This window comes from Phalacrocorax carbo, chromosome 5 (genome assembly GCF_963921805.1).
Source record: "Phalacrocorax carbo chromosome 5, bPhaCar2.1, whole genome shotgun sequence".
In the NCBI taxonomy this organism is placed as follows: domain Eukaryota; kingdom Metazoa; phylum Chordata; class Aves; order Suliformes; family Phalacrocoracidae; genus Phalacrocorax; species Phalacrocorax carbo.
The window spans coordinates 13,720,766-13,737,543 of NC_087517.1; the positions used below are offsets into that span (position 1 = coordinate 13,720,766).

Here is a 16,778-nt window from a genome sequence, read left to right on the forward strand (position 1 = left end):
GCCAGCACAAAGCCTTGACAAACACCTGCCCTGCAACCAGAAACCTGCCCTGCCAAGTGGCCTCACATCCCTGGCCCGCATGCCAGGAGTCCTCCAACCAGAGAGACATCAGACTGACGCTCAGGAAGCCCTTCTCTAATTCCCCGGCTCCCACACGTTTCCTGCGTGACCTTGGTCTGCACGGCTGTGTCTCAGAGCCCTAGGGTGGTGTTTCATGAGCCTCTGGTTTTGGCAGTAGAACTGGCTTAAGCTTCTTCCTTCTCCCACCTGCGTGGGGTTAAAGCGAGAAAAAAACAACAGTGGCACAGGGCGAGAACAAAGAACAACTGTGAAAGCTGGTCTCATTGCCATGTGGCTCAGGAAATTACACCTTCACGTTCTTCAGCTGTGCAGGAGGGGTATTACCATCTCCCTACATTATGTGACATCAGAAACAAAGGATGAGGACAAACATTAAAGATTATGAGATGTTCTGGGGACGAACCTTGCCACATCTTGGATTTGGTTATGATAAATTCCCCCATGCCTCTCCTGTTTTACTTGGTGAAATAGGTCAAAATCAGAAGTAAAATAAATTTTTAAAAGCCTATGAAATCTGTTTGCAGCGTGAGCTAGGCTCCACTCGCCAGCACGTGAGAGCGTGCCATGGAACGGCATACAGCCAAAGTCAGGAATTCTGTTACTGCCCAAGTACAGCTGGAGGCTGAACTGAAGTTATGATATTTCAGAGTAGGCTCCCATGAGGGGAAGCAAATAACAACAGATCATCAGACAACAGGCAGTTACCAAATGGCCAAAATAAAAGAAAAGCTGTTATTGGCCAAAATAACCAAGAAACCATTTTCTTTCAATAAACAAAACAAAAACGTAACTGAAACAGTGGGAAATCTTTGCTAACAAAATGCATCGCTAACAAACCCCACAAACTTGACTCAACGTGTTCATCCTCTGGAAATACTCCTCCCTCCTAAGTAAGCCTGTTTTTCTCCTTACCCCTACGGTACCACCAGAAGTAGGAGAAGAATGGCAAAACTCAAAGCCATTTAGGACAAGAGGACACACACCCCGGGAGGTGTGAGTCTGTCCATTTCCGCAAATGGAAGAGGCTGTTGGTGTTTGCAAACATCTCACATGCCAAGTATCTGAAACTAGTAATTTCCCTTTTCTGAAGATACAAACATTTTATTACATGAACTATAGTTTTGGTGTGGTGTTTTTTTTTTTAATCCCAGGACACGAGTACAGGTGTGGCCTACACAGGTTGTTAAAACTCGACACTACCTGCAGTTTATCAGTTAACACTTCTCTATTTGGAAACCTTGGTAGTTAACAAAAAAAAAAAACAACCAAAAACTGGTTACACCGAGTTCTCAAGGCAAACGATAGTATTAAAACTCAACATTTACTTATGTCAGTAAAACAAATACCAGCCAGTGACAGCAGATGTTTGAGAAAACCTTGCTCTCCCTACTACAGAAATCTTGGAGGAAAGGAAAAAAACAAGAGAGGGAGAAAGAGCGATGTGCGCGGGTGCAATACATGAGTTCCAATTTAAAAATTCTCAGGAATATTTTCACCAATTTATCGATTAAGGGGGATATATTAACAGAAGCCATTTAAAAAGATCTGGTTACTAAACAGTTATGCAAATCTGTTCAACTCACTGACAGAAATGAAAATTTAAGAAATAAAAAGGCAGACCCCCAGTGTCTTAAAAAATGTATAGATATTTACACACTGTGTTTTTCAAAACATCCCATGTATCCACGCTGAGCTGCGTGCTGTGCACACGTCTTTGCAGGTGTGCGAGCAGAGACAGCTGAAGCACACGACTGCCGGGAGCAGTGACGGAACACTACACAACTAATGAGAATTTCAGCTCATGGAAGTTACCGACTACTATTGCTGCTGTGCACAGAACGGCACCGTGTGTCCTGACAGAGGAATTCCACTGGAAACAGAGAACCTCCTGCCCTAATCTAGACATGATTTTACAAAACATTTTGAGAGCTAACACCCGTACTACACCTTCTGTAAGAAAATAGAGAGCAGCTTTCAGCTGCAGTTCTTCTAAACTACTGTAGGAAGGCTTTGCTAGCATGCTTCCTAAATTGGCAACCATCTGAGGTAATCGATGATGCTGTTAAAACAAGCATCCTTCATTTCTCTCCACCCGCACCAACTGTTGCCTCCTTATTGAGTCCTCTGATCGACAAGTCATAAACCACTTCCTCAATTTTCTTGACATCATATTTCAGGCCATCGTAACGTTTCCTCAGGGAGTCATTCTTCAGGTTGAGGAGACGGAAGCCAGAATCCAGCTCGTTGATAAAGGTTGAGATGCGGAGAGGGCGAGAGTAGTCACCAGCCGTGACGCTGTTCACTGCCAGCCTGGCCTACGAGAGGAAGACACACGGGAGAACCTCAGCAGAGGAACCACCCAAATCACGTCACGATTCCCATCACTCACACTACCAAATGAAGCAGTTTTGTTCCAGGCAATCAGATTATTTATACTTAGATCTACCTTTTTGTTGACCATAATCCTGGATTTTCAAGCCAGTGACTAGTTTAAATCTTAAAATATCAGTGAGGAACAAAACTCTGGCATACAGAGGCAGTTTGCCAGAAGTTCAGATCAAGGTGGTGTTTATCATAACTTCCGGGAGCACCTCGGGAAAACTAGAAGACACGTTACTTCTTTTAAGTCCATTTCAATCGAAAGATATGCATGAACGTCTTCCTTACCAGCTCACTGGCGAGAGTTAATACACCAGACAGATAGTCTTCAATGTCCAGGTGAAAGCCTCGCTCTCGATCAGCTTCAACTAGGATGAAAACCAGAGTGGTAATCAGGTGGTACCGAGCGTGAGCAAAACCAGCCAGTTGAAATTGCATTTGTTTACTGGAGCTAATTTGAAATATCAAATTTATGAAGCATTATTACAAATTAAAAGTCAGCCTTTTCCTGTACGTGATGTAATTACTGCCTCTTCTCAGGGTTTTGATTTAGCATCTCATACATCCTCAACAGGTTATAATTGATCCACGAGAATAACTGAGTTTACATCATTTTACAGGAGAGGGGTCTGCAGTCGGTTTTTGGAAAAACATTTTCCTGATTTTTTTTCAAATCCTTTCCTCTGGGAGGACACAATTCTCTCACAGCATAAGAATTTAAACTGTTTTCCACACTTCTTAAACACCAAAAGCAGAAAAATGAGAAAAATAAGCTCTCATCTTTGTATTATTCTTTTGGTAGAGTTATGCCATTTGAATGAATTATCTTCATTGAGGAAGAACTTATTAGTGAATACTTTTGTGCACGTTAGGTTTGCTGATTTCTACCTTCTAAAAGAATTTGTTGTTTATATAATGAAATGAAGCACTAGGTAGGTTTTGGGACCTATTCCTTGGGACGAAATGAAGTTCTGCTGTTTCCCTGTACCTCTGTAAGTTACAACGTCAAAAAACGTCACAAGCCTTTTCTCTTCAGTTACAGCATTAACTTACTCCCAAGTATTTCTGCAACAGCTTCTCGGGTCACTAACGTTTCTGACTCCAAGTAGACTACAAACGCTGCCAGAAACACCAACCGCTGAAGCACAAACCTCCAGTGCTCATGAAATCTGTTGAGGAAAACACCAAGTCAAGGTATTAATAAGTAACATTATTATTGGAGAGTCAGGCAACAAGCATACATTATGTCTACATTATGTTTTCCACCTTCACACAGAGCACTTGGCAATATTTTTAGCTTATCACAACATCACCAGCTTAAAGCCATCTCCTTGGCACTCCAGAAGTGCACCCCCGCATACTACGCTGGGCGCTAGCATCCGCTTGTGCCTCTCATACCCCTGCTTGTTCACCGAGCCTCGTGGGTGGTTGTGCCCACAGACAACCAGGGCTTTCCCTCCCATCTTCCCTCAGCAGATTTGAGCTGACAGGATTCTTTTTCTTTGAAATGTTCTTGCTAGACACTGTCCCCTTCTGGCAGCAAACAAAACACAAGGTGACAACTTAATTTAGTGTCTGCAGTATCAAAAAGCCATTTCATGACAGACTTAGAGCTCTGTTTTCCCCAAATCTAACTTAACTGAAATTAATGGAGCAGCAAATGCTCTGCTCCCAGAAACAAGGGCTGCTCCAACAGAACATCAATTTCTTAAACTTTCCTTTCTCTTTTTAAAAAAAGTTTCTAGAAGAAGAATTAAATACTAGATTTTTCTAGTGAAAAGTTATAGAGTGTTTGAGCAAAAGTACTTTTTTATCTGTGCTGATAAAAGCCTCACACTTCTCCACCATGATTTACTTTTCAAACAGAAAGAAGCATTGGGCCCATAAAACTTTAAATCATTCTTCCAAAGTAACGATGCCAAATATCCCCAGGCAATTCCCATATCGGTGTCTGGTTGCGTGTGATCCCGCACACCTGTAATACTGATCAGCGGGGAACTTGGTCTTCAGAGATTCCATCTGTGTTCTCACTGTACCAAAGTGTTCACGAGCCTTCTGACATTTCTTTGGTACTGAAAAAGAAACAGCGCAACAGTCAGTACTTAACTGAGAACAGGGTTTTGCAAACAGAGTTTTCTAATGCAGACAGTACTAGGGCTCCCTGGGCGTCCCAGGTAGTCTGTTGACATTTGAACCAAACTAAGAAATATTCACTGTCGCACCATGAGTCGCGCAGGTCTGGCCTGTCTAATCTGCTCTAGTCCTTAGTTTCGAACTTGAGACAAGATGCCCCAGTGTTATTTAAGAATCACTACTACTCATGACTAATAACTGCTGCTATAAAACCCACGTAGTGGATGAAAAACCCATTCTGTAATGGGCACTGATAGAAGAAACCACTGGAAAGGTCACACAGCCTACAGACTGAGGCAACAGGGGATACAAACAGACGGAGGAACACCAAATCAATGTGGTGTCTGCCTATCGACTGAACCAATGAGCAAAGGCGCCTGGCGATGTGCTGAGCAGGGTGACAGACAAGCAATGCTGGAGAAGAGATGACAAGTAGAGATGGAGAAAGGCTGAAAAAGGTGTCAAGCGTTAAGACCTCATCTGTGGTAGCAGAGGGGCAATTTTGTTCCGGGGTCTGTAAATATAGAAGAGCTGAGACTATGGCAACAGACCCTGGGGGACACGGGAGGGAGCCAGCAAGAGCAGGGGCGGGGTTAAAGCCCCACACTACAAGCCAGCCCTTGTAGCAGCACTCTGGAGCAGCTGGGCTATGGCTGGCACTGCAGAAGGAAGGACGCAGCGGAGATCAGATGTGAGGCGATAACAGGACTCCAAGTTTTAGCTGCATGGACAGAGGAAGAGACAGGGTGGCCAGCAGGGCTGTACAGGCGCTACACGAAGAGAAACAAAATGTTCTGGACAGCGCCCTAATGCAGCGGTTCAGAAGAAAAAGCAATGACCAGATCACAAGCAACAGAACAGCACTGCGCACAGCAGCTGGCCCGAAGGAAAGCGCACACACCAAGCAGCGCTGCCAAACGACTTGCACAGTCAAAGGAAAAGCAACTTTTCCTCCTCCATTTAAAAAATCTTATAATATTTTTTTCTTATTGGCCAGAGTTAGGTTAGATGAGGTGCAACATTCCTTCAGGAAACTGCATTTCCTGCTTTAAACAATGTATTTGAAGAAACTGGGTTTTAGCCTGTCCAATGCACATTATACCTCTGCAGAGAAACGGTCTTGTTTATGCACCGCCCACGGCCACCTCCCATTCATTGGTCCGAGTTACAGCCACGCTGCACCCGCTGCACCGGGGCCCAACAGACCTAACCGAACCAGGACGACTTAACTGCCGCCTTCTCAGAAATCCTGGTTGCATCCCAAGGAAGGAGGATCAACCTGACAGGCTCTCCTGCATTTTGATGTATAGAATCTAGCATTATTTAAAGAAGATCTATAGAAACTAAATCTGAAAACTGTGATGAATGACTTATCAAACAAGCCTTACTAAGAGTCACTTAAGTGTGTTTAGAAAGATCTTTCAGTTAATAAAACAAGATTTCTGTTCAAAAAAAAAAAGAGGCACTTAAAAATAAAAGCTTCAGGAAGCACAAGGTGAAAGTGCTCCGTGTGGCAGCTGTAACGAAAGAAGCACATGAAGCTGACAGACAGCTGCCCTTTGAACAGCATCCTCAAATCATGGTGCCTGCCTCAGTTGTGTAAGCCGTGACGTGGCAGCTGGGGACAGAGTCAGGCAAAGATTTGCACTTTGGACTCTGCCAAAGGAACCTGTGACAAAGATAAACAATCTTTACTGTAGAGTTTCAGACAACAGCACCCAATGGCACACATATAACCTCCCAAATTCAAACTATCCTCAGGCATCCTTGGGTATCACCACTGATGTCTTGCTAAGCTAGACACAATGTGTTTCATAAGCAAAGACATACTAAGTTGACTTTCAGCCTCCGAAGACCCCACCTATTATGCAGACTCACATCAGCTAACAGCAGGCTGCAGCACATGCTGCCCCAAACAGCTTTCTGAGCAGTTCCTGAACTCCATTTTGGACAGGGAGCAGAGGAAGCTGAGAGACCCTCTATCCCTGCTCTGGAGGCTACTGGCACTAGGCTTTGCTGGTTTTCCTTCCCTTCCCCACAGCTGAATAAAGGCTACAACTGAAAGCGCTTCTCCTGCTGCTAAACACAGTCTCATGCTTGGTGCCAGGAGAGACCACAGAGAAGCTGGCACTGTGAAACAGCTGTTGTCCATGGGTAGGTGGCTGCCGCACAGTAAAAGGTTAGATGAAAAACTCAGTGAAAAAGAGGTTTATGTTTATCCAAGAGGTATTTCAAGTCCCGGGAGAACAGAGGAAAGGCATTGTGCAAGATAATGTTTGAAATACCTCAGACTAGGACAGGAGACTGCCCTCCATCGAACTTCCAGATATCCCGCAGCTCTATTAACAGAGCTCGTGCCACCCCTTACCCCTCTCTTTGATAGGGTGGGCTGCTGAAGTGGTGCAAATCCCTTCCCTGCTTTCCCTGGTTCTCCCTTGTCTCCTTGAGTTTTCATCGCTCTACCTCAACTGCTGATGCAAGATTAATTACAAAGGAGCAACGGGAAGGCTGGGAGCAGGAGAGTCAGCCATCTCCCACTTAGGCTGGCACAAGGGAGGAGGCACAACAAGCAGCAGCACCAGCTTAAACCATCCACAGCCACGCAGCTGCGCTCACCAGGCATCAGTAGTTACTCTGTCACCTGTGAACTTGTAGTAATTAATAGTACTTTTGCTTTTTTATTAAAAAGTTATTAGTTTATATAATTTATTTATAATTTAATATTTGTATACTCCAATATAGTTTATTAATAGCATTAATAGTTTTTCTTACAGCTTGGAATAAAAAAATACAATGCTAAAAAATCTTGATGCTGCAAAGCCTAGCCAGAACTCTGTTGCAGTGAATAGCCCTCTCTTTCATAGTTATAAACGTCATCATTTATCCTATTTTAATCTACGCAGGAAGAATCATTCTAGTTTCTTGGTAAAAATGCAGCACTGACTCCAACACCGAGATGCTGTAGTAAGCCAAGCAGCTTTTAAATGCACTTCATGGCAAAACTAGAACCATTATCAAATAAAACTGTAGCCTAAACATGTGACATCTGACAAGTGCTATTTATTCCCTAACAATCGTTCTGTTAATTGGCACAGTGTCATTCTGCTGTAAACCTTTATTAATCTAAACCTTTATTGACTTTCTCTATTATACTTGGAATCAACAACAAACTGACAGGTCTATTATCATGAATTAACTCCTAAGTTATTAAGCATTCATTACCTTTGATATTACAAGAATTATAAATGGAGCTTCCTCCCCCCCCCTTTTTTTTCCCCCCCCACTTTATTCCAAATCTCTCCTCAGACTCAGCAAGTTCCAGGACCAGCTCTCCCCCAGAATTAAAAATCAGGTGAAAATACACTGAGCCAGATACAGGTCTCTACTGTTAAATGCTGGAAAGCAACCCCTGAAGATGGTACCCATGCAAAACAACTGTCACGACATCCACAGGTTTATTCAGCTTAGAAAAATGAGTGTATGCTTGTGTAAATTAACCAATTAGCAGCTCTAATTTTTAGCACTGCCAGATTTCCTAATTAGGTGGAAGTTGCACTTGCCAGCAGAGGTCAAACCTCAGGTATTGCAGGTTGCTGAACCCATACCCTCCCAGGGGCCAGAGAAATCCCGGGCCTCCAGCTCCAGTATGAGTGTGCTGGTGAGCGTCACCAGGCTGGTAACAACCAGTCAGCTCTGCAGGTGGATAAAAGAACACCTGGTGAGGCTTTTTCTTCTGTTCACCTTCAGAGAGTGGCCTGATGGATTTCTCCCCTTCTCAAATTCACAAGATCACAGAATCCCAGGTTGGAAGGGACCTCAGGGATCATCTAGTCCAACCTTTCTAGGAAGAGCAGAGTTTAGGCAAGATGGCCCAGCACCCTGTCCAGCCAAATCTTAAACGTGTCCAATGTGGCCAAGTCAACCACTTCCCTGGGGAGATTACTGCAATAGTTGACTGTCCTCACTGTGAAAAATTTCCCTCTCATGTCCAATCGGAATCTCCCCAAGAGCAACTGGTGTCTGTTCCCCCTTGTCCTCTCCATGTGACCCCTTGGAAAAAGGGAGTCTCCATCTTCTTTGTAGCTGCCCCTTAAGTACTGGTACGTCGTGATGAGATCCCCTCCGAGCCTCCTTTGCTCAAGGATGAACAAGCCCAGCTCTCCCAGCCTATCCTCGCATGGCAGCTTCCCAGTCCTTTGGTCATCTTAGTGGCCCTTCTCTGGACCCCCTCCAGCCTGTCCACATCTTTTTTGTTTATTGGGGACCAGAACTGTACACAGGACTCCAGGTGTGGCCTGACAAGCGCTGAGTAGAGCAGGATAATGACTTCTTTCTCTCTGCTGGTGATGCCCTTTTTGATGCAACCCAGCATCCTGGTGGCCTTCTTGGCCGCAGCAGCACACTGCTCGCTCATGTTGAGCTTCCTGTCCACCAGGACCCCCAGGTCCCTCTCCACAGAGCCGCTCTCCAGCCAGGTGGATCCCAGTCTGTGCTGCACTCCCAGATTATGTGTTCCCAGGTGCAAGACCTTACACTTGCCCTTGTTGAACTTCATATGGTTCTTGCTGGCCCACTCCTCCAGCCTATCCAGATCTCCCTGCAGAGCAGCTCTCCCTTCTGGAGTGTCTACTTCCCCACTCAATTTGGTGTCATCTGCAAAATTCATCAGGCTACACCTGATGCCGTTATCCAGATCACTTATGAAGATGTGATAACATTGGGCCCAAATGTCAATCCCTGGGGGACCCCAATTGTGACAGGTCGCCACTTGGAAAAGGAGCTACTTACCACCACCCTTTGGGTGCGGCCTGTCAGCCAGTTCCCCACCCACTGCACAGACCACTTGTCTAGGCCATAACGCATTAATTTCTCCAGGAGGAGGCCGTGGGGAACCATATCAAAGGCCTTGGAGAAGCCCAGGTAGACAGTGTCCACCGCCCACCCCATCTCAACCAGGCAAGTCACTTTGTCATAGAAGGCCACCAGGTTTGTCAAGCACGCTCTGCCTTTAGTGAAGCCATGTTGGCTTTTCCCAATCACGTGCTTCAATTGACTTGTGATGGCCCCCAGGAGGATTCATGTCATAACTTTCCCAGGGATTGAAGTAAGGCTGATGGGCCTACGGTTACTCAGATCCTCCCTCAAGGCTTTCTTGTAGATAGGGGTAACATTTGCCTTCCTCCAGTCCTCCAGGACATCCTCTCAAGAGTGTCCCCTGAAGGGACATTCCCCTCGAGAGTTTCCACAAAAGTTAGAATGGTTGCTTCTTCTCAGGAGATATTGATTGACTTGAAAAAAAAGCTTTCAAGTCACATATTTATGGGGAAAAACCTCTTTATTCCAGTAGCTTCACCAGTAAGTCTAAAAATGAGGATGGGGGAATAGAAAGAGCACATGCGGCATCTAAGTCTCCAGTACCATTCTCATGCCCTGGAGGAAATGGGTTGGCCCAGAAACAGTGTGTCAAATGTCTTAAATAAATTTGGATTGCAAGCAAGGAACCAGGCTAGCTGCAGCCCAAACCTCAAAAACAGTGGAACAGCTCCAGTTATCACTTGAACATACATCAAGGGCAGCTTCTGCTCTACCAGCCTTTGCACGTTCCCTTTATACCCTGGAACATTAAGCAGATTTTATACACACACACAGAGTCACTCTCACACAAACCAGACTAAAGTCCCCCCTTCCCACACCACCCTGAACACCCCCAGAGCGTTCAGGATCACAGCTTTTTGGGGAGTGGGGTGAAGAGGTGAGGAGGGAGATACAGATGCAAAGGCCCAACAGCTCACGTTAGAATCAACAGAATATAAAATCTACACGCAGCTCTCTTAGTGGGAAACCTGTGAGCCAGTTCAACAACCCAGAAAACGAGCAATTGTAGGAAGAACACGTTACTCTGCGCCGGGGTGGTGAAACACCAAGCTAGAGGGGCGGGGGAGAGAAAGGCGAAGACCGGCGCTTCCCGAGGGTGAACAGCAGCTTTTGGACTTGTCCGGCCTGAAACCGCCCAGTTGCCCCCCGCAGCCTCCGGGAAGCCCCCGCAGGAGGGGACCCAGCGGCGCCCACACGCGACTGGAACCTGGGAAAGGGGCGCCAGTGAGGGGGGACGCGCATGCTCCGGGGGCGTATCCCCCCCGTCCCGGGCGGCCTCTCCCCGCTCCCCCGGGGGAGGCGCAGGGCGGGACTCACTGTCCTGGAAGCCGGGTCCCTGGTGCACGCCCTGCAGCAGCGTGAGGATCTCCCGGGCCGTCTGCTCCAGCGCCTGCACCTCCTTACGAATCTCCTGCGGACACAGGTCGCCGTCAGCCAGGGCGGGACGGGACACGACACCGCGCCGCGCCGCGCCGCACCCCCCACCCGGCCCCGGCCGCACCTCTCGGATGTCCTGGTCGGCGGTGAGGGCGCCCTGCAGCGCGATGAACATGTCGCTCACCGACATAGTGCCTTCCGCCGCCTCCGGGGCCTCCCGCCTTCACGAGGGGCCTTCTCTGGCACCGGCGCGGGGGCTGCCCCGCGCACTGCCTGACCACGCCGCGCCGGGCTGCCCCGCGCACTGCCCGAGCGGCCGGAGGAGCTAAGGGGTGGCGGAGGAAGGCGGGGCGGGCGTGTCCCCGCGGGGAGCTGCTCGTTCCGGGGCGGGTATCTGCGTGTCTGTCAGTGCGTCCGTGCGTCGGGGCCTCCATATGTCAGGGCCTCGCTGCCGGGCGGCGGTGCCGCGTTGCTACGCGACGTCGTGCGGGGGGCGGGATCGCCTAGCTTCGTTGCTAGGAGACAGCGCCGCGCTGCTCTGGGCCTGCGCCCCTTGCTAACGGCGTGACGCGCTTCCGGCGGCCGTAGGGAGGGCAGCATGGCGGCAGCGGTGGGGCCTGAGGCCGAGGCCGAGTCGGTGGCGGCCGCGGCCGCGCCTGCGCCGGTGTCGGCGTCGTCGTTGCTGGCGCTGGAGCCGCGGCTGCAGCGCGAGTTCCAGCAGAAGGTGCAGCGGGTCCGCAACAACCGGGCGGCCCAGGTGAGCGGGGCCCTGCGGCGGGGCGGGGGTGGCCTGGCCTGGCCCGGCCCGGCCCGGCCCGGCCCGACACGCCGTTCTCTCTCTCCCTCCGCCGCAGGAGGAGCTGACGCCGGGCGTGGTGTACGTGGGGCACCTCCCGCGGGGGCTCCGCGAGCCGCAGATCTACGAGTATTTCGAGCAGTTCGGGAGGGTGACGCGGCTCCGGCTCTCCCGCAGTAAGAAGGTAACGCGCGGCCCCGCCGGGCGCTGGGGGACGTGGGGGCTGCCGGGCCGGCCCCGCCGCCCCCGAGGGGCCGCTCCTGCCCGGGACCCCCCCGCAGCTCCGCCGTCCGCCCGCCGGCCCCGCGCACCACGTGCAATGCTTTCGCTGCAGTGTCACGAGTGGGCGGAGGGGGGCGCCGGGCGTCATCCCTTGTCGGCGCCGCCAAAGCGAGCGACTGGCAGCGTGCGGGGCGGTGCCCGGGGCTGCAGCAGGCGGTGTCCGCGGCGGGTGGCCGAGCCCCTTTTTTTCATCATAACTAAATACAGTTGTGTGAGAAACTGTTGTCAGAATGTACTAATTCGAGGTGGGGCCTGAAACGTCACGGAAAAGACTCTGGTTTAGCTTTCTTGGTGCTTTCTGCTCAATAAATTTAACCTCATTTCTGATTTATCTTCGCATCATAATGTTGCTATTCAAGCTTGGTACTAGCAACAGAACAGCAGCCACGCAGGGCAGGTTTCTTTTTTTTTTTTAACAAACAGGTACTGGCGAGCAGTTTGTTTCATATGCAAATACACACTTACAAATAACATCGTACTAATTTAGGAGTAAATCTGATGCTTTTCATGTTTTTACCAAACTCTATTAAATTACTTGTGTTTAGCTGAGAATGAGCTGTGACTCTGGAAGCGTAAAATAATTTTAATATAGTTCTTCACGTCCACATGTGAAGAACTATTTCAGATATCTCTTTGTCGTTGCTGCAGACTGGAGGTAGCAAAGGCTATGCGTTTATAGAGTTCGAGTGCGATGACGTGGCTAAGATTGTTGCAGACACAATGAACAACTACCTGTTTTCTGAAAGACTGCTTAAGTGTAAGTATAAGCTGAAGTGTAAGTCCCCTAACTTGCGAAGGCAAGTCCTAGTTGTTTGTGTTATTTATTTGGACTGTTTGGCACATCTTAAGGTTTTTTTATGAAGTTTTGTCCTTCATCCTGTTTTTGAGCTTTTTTTCCTTTTCTTCACATGTAAAGAACACCCTCAGCAGCCTTTTTGTCACTACTGCTGGTTTTTTTCCCCCTAGGCTGGTAATGCTCGATGTATAATTGTGTACCACAACGTCTCGGGAGCGGGGGGGTTTGCTGTGGAGGCCGTTCCTTTGGCATGGAAGTTATTTGTCATTTGTAACTGTTGCAGCTGCTCCCTGTATAGTTAGACATAAGGGTTTTTTTTGATGAAAAGATTAATGAAATTAGCAAGTTTCTCAGACATGGCGATAGCAATGTTTCTTTGTAAAGGATTTTGTGCTACGTATGCATCAACTTTTGAAAAACCAGTTTCTCTGACTGTTTTCTGGGTGACACTTTTTCAGTGTTCTTTTCTTCCGTCCATCCATTATCAGCTCTGTTACTAATGAGTATTTTGTTGCTTTCCACTTTCTCTGTTCATAAACTGCTGTATGGTTGCACCGCCGTAGCAGCGTGTGATATTACAAGGAGAATGGAATAGTGTTCTGTGCGTACACCTGGTGAGAAGGGTCGCTCTGCCGTAACTTCATCTCATGTGTTGCTGATACAGGTCAGTTCATACCTCCTGAAAAGGTCCATGAAAACCTCTTCAAAAACAGCAACAGGATATTTCTGAAGCCGTCTCAGCCCGCGGTCAGGCGGTACAATAAGATACGTTCCCTCGTTCAGAAGGCGAAGATGACAAAGCGACTGCTGCGAAAGGAGAAGCTTTTGCGGAAGAGGCTGGCTGAAAAGGGGCTCGATTATGACTTCCCAGGATTTGTAAGTTTGGCATCGTTTTGATGAGTGTTTTATGCAAAACGTGTTCCTAAGGTTGTGCTAAATACAAGAAAATTGTGTGTGTTGTGTGGAACTGGTAAAAGAGCTGGAGCATGAGGGAGACTTACTTGTGTTAAGAGCTGTATAGAAGTTCCTAGAAATTAGTCTTGTGCTCTTGCTGGGTGATGCGTTAGTACACGTGGGTTTACCTTAAGAGAAGTAAATAGGTAACAGCAAAAGGAAGACATTCCTTTTCTTCTGTTAGTGTAAACAGTTAGGTATCCTGTGGTTTTAGTATTTGTAGGTCACAGAAGAGTGACAGGGCTTTTCCCAAGCCCCATGGGGGCCTTTGGCAGGGTAGGTATTTGAAGGCAGGTCCCAAGGCTAGAGCTTCCATCCCTAGACCTTGCCTAAGCTAGCCAAGTGTACTGCTCGTTTGCAGAGTGCTTGGGTGACGTACTTGAATTTTAAGCAGTACTGTTTAACGAGGTTTGTTGTTTTTTTTTTTATAAATGGACAGTAGCAGCTTTTGTTACTTTGCTTTGGGTGTTTTTGTTCAAACCAGATCACATCTGTGGGACTGTAAGTCATGTTATTAATTCAGACCTAATTGCTGTAGCAAAAATTTTGGAATAATGAAGCAAAGAAACCTATAGACTGTTAAGTGACTGTTTGCATCTTCACACAAGGAAGTTTATAGTGATCCACTTGATCTGTCTTCCTTCCTAGGCTGCACAGAAGCTTTCCATAAAGAGAAATAAAGTTAAAATGTCCAAGAAGTCAAAACTGAATGCTTCTTTGAGCAGCCAGGTAAGACCAATGAGTCCTGGCGGTGACCAGCACCGTGCCCCACCGTTCACACTGGGGCAGATGTTTCAAGTCTGCAGCTGGTTTCTCTGCATTAATTTCAACACCTGGATAGTATCTGCTGGAAGGATTTTTGTTCCAGAATTAGCTCCTTTGAGATGGGTTAACATTCTTGAATGGGGGAGGGTGGTTGGATCCTCTCAGTTCTTTCTCCTGTGGGAGAAAACAAAAGCAGCAAAGGCCTCTGCTCAGCACATCAGGAGTAGCAGTACTTGTCCCGAGGTGCATGCAGGCAGCAGTGTGACTGCTGTCAGCCTCCACTATTCAGTGCTAACTTGGGGCAGGAGAAAGGCAGGGTGCTGGGGACGGTCACCTGTACACCACCTACATCGGGGCTTTGAACTGGTACAAAACGAGCTCCTTGCTGGCATCCTTCTGTTGGTCTGCGCTACGTTATAATGGCAACCTGTTCTGATGAAAAGGGAGTTAACCGTTAAGAAAGTGTAGTGCTGTCTGTCCCCACTTACATACTCTGCTGTCCCTCCTCGCTCGTCCTCTCCAGGCATGGTATTCCAGTATCTTGAAAACTAATGCCAGCTAGAACTAGCAGTAGGATGAGAGGAAAGCTCAGGTCATCAGGGCTGAGATTTGGGGCACTGACAGTCTGAAAAGTTTGTCAGGTATTAACATTTCTGTTTTGTGTTATCACTGTTGCGCGTTTGGCTTTGGTGGGGTTTTTTGATGTTGCTGGATTTACATGCGATAATTGGGACAGGGCTGGTTGTGGGGAAGATGGGATAACTCGTACATTCAGTCAATTGAGTTCTGAGAGCTTACTGAGATAATGAAGCTGGGATGTTTCATCTCTGCTCTGGGCTTGAAGGTAGCATTTCTTGAATGTGGCCAGCCTCAAATATACTCCCCAAACCCCCCCAATTCTTTTTCTCTTGGCTTTCTTAGTGCTTTGAGTCAGGAAGTACAAAGTTTAGAAAGCGAATATGCATAATGGCATGTTAAAAAAGTGTGATTTAATTTGCATTTGCCTTTCACGTATACTTTTTTGAAGATGACGCTTTGTCTGGAAAAAATACTGTCTACAAAAATAGCTAGTTATAAAAAGAAAAGAGTTTTCCCTAACATATGGAAGTTCTGAAGGAGAACTGGACTGAGGTGCCTTGTCAGAGGTGCCACAGAGGCAGTGACAGCTTTCTCTGGCAGAAGCTTTGCAATGAATTGTGTTTTTTCTGCTCTCTTCAGGATCCTACTCCAGTCTGTACTCCAGCAGTGCTCGAGCGCCGGAGAGCTGCTCAGGTGGATGATGACGCAGAGGACAATGAAATAACGCTCCGACTGCCCCCTGCCAGTGTTAAGAGTGCTGTGCAGAGACAAAAGAAGCAGCCAAGAAAAAGGCCAAACCTGAAGAAACAGAAATAGACATGAAATTTTCATGGCTACAGTCATGTTTTTCCTTGACTCAAGAACCGGCAAGGCAGAGCTGCTAGTGGTTCTGCTGCCCTGGCTTGGTTTGTCTTGACCGGACTGTTTCAGCCTTTCCTAGGCAAGGGATCTATTCACAAACCCTCCCCCTCCTCTCCAGCCATCAGTGGACCTACAGTTTTCTCTGCCTTTGAAGATATTCTTGCCTTTGTGCTCACAAGTGCCCATATTGTGACATGCCTACAGTCACGCGAGAACCTTCAGTCAGTTCTGTAGCTTGTCCCTAGCGCTCACTGTTTGGAAAGAAAACGTGAGACTGTCCGTTCAGAACTTCCTGATGCAGGCTGTATCTTAAATTTATAAATAATGATGGGTTATAAAAGAAAAAAGTAGCGATTTTTCAACTGTGTTGGCTCTTGGTAGTTGTTCTTCTGTTTAACTGAGTGTCTGTGTTTCATGAGAGTTCTCACATAGTTACACAAATAGAGGGTGAGGGATTTTTTCCCCAAGGAAGACTTACCTTGAATTTCATCTCCTGTTCGCGATCAGTCAAGATTTGCCTGTACTGTCCAGGACAGGGGCAGAATACTCCACTGCCTGAGCCAGCCCGTGCCTTTCAACCCTGCTGTCAGCAGTGCCTGGGAAACAGCCTTTGCCAGGATGTGGAGTGGTTGCAGAGGACTTGGGAGGGTCTGGCATTGGGAAGGTGGTAAGAGACAGAGGAAGATGGCTGAAGTCACTCGCATTCAAGATTCCCATCCCTTTCCCTGTGCAGGCAAACGATGTGTGTTTGAGAGTGTACCCTGCTGTGGAGGACGTAGGGTGGCTGTTCTGTTGGTGGGTGGCTTAGCCAGAGCCACAGCTACGCTTTCGCTCCTTGCACACTTGTGTAAAAGGCTTTCCACGCTGCAGAGGTCCCAGGCACGTGTGTACTCACGCACT

General features: G+C 47.7%; 2 protein-coding genes across 2 annotated transcripts; one reads left to right on the forward strand and one right to left on the reverse strand.

Moving 5' to 3' along the window:
- Positions 1–1,383: 1,383 nt before the first annotated feature.
- TSN (translin) lies at positions 1,384–11,264 on the reverse strand. Its single transcript, XM_064451238.1, has 6 exons — positions 10,970–11,264; positions 10,786–10,879; positions 4,436–4,532; positions 3,514–3,629; positions 2,749–2,828; positions 1,384–2,396 (listed from the first exon to the last, which is right to left on the reverse strand). The coding sequence occupies exons 1-6, from the start codon at positions 11,033–11,035 to the stop codon at positions 2,160–2,162; spliced, it is 690 nt and encodes a 229-aa protein (XP_064307308.1). The 5' UTR covers positions 11,036–11,264; the 3' UTR covers positions 1,384–2,159.
- Positions 11,265–11,398: 134 nt separating this feature from the next.
- On the forward strand, positions 11,399–16,245 carry NIFK (nucleolar protein interacting with the FHA domain of MKI67). Its single transcript, XM_064451237.1, is given in 7 exon segments — positions 11,399–11,602; positions 11,700–11,825; positions 12,572–12,680; positions 13,384–13,595; positions 14,322–14,402; positions 15,657–15,807; positions 15,810–16,245. Coding segments are annotated over 7 exon segments (930 nt in total). The 5' UTR covers positions 11,399–11,443; the 3' UTR covers positions 15,902–16,245.
- Positions 16,246–16,778: the final 533 nt, after the last annotated feature.

Bases quoted from the DNA above. Each gene is read 5' to 3' on its own strand.
- TSN (XM_064451238.1), bottom strand. From the start codon at position 11,035: ATGTCGGTGAGCGACATGTTCATCGCGCTGCAGGGCGCCCTCACCGCC. The intron at 4,533-10,785 runs GTGAGTCCCGCC...TTTCTTTTTCAG, and splicing joins GGGACCCGGCTTCCAGGACA to TACCAAAGAAATGTCAGAAG. The intron at 2,829-3,513 runs GTAAGTTAATGC...TTTTCATCCTAG, and splicing joins TGTTGCAGAAATACTTGGGA to TTGAAGCTGATCGAGAGCGA.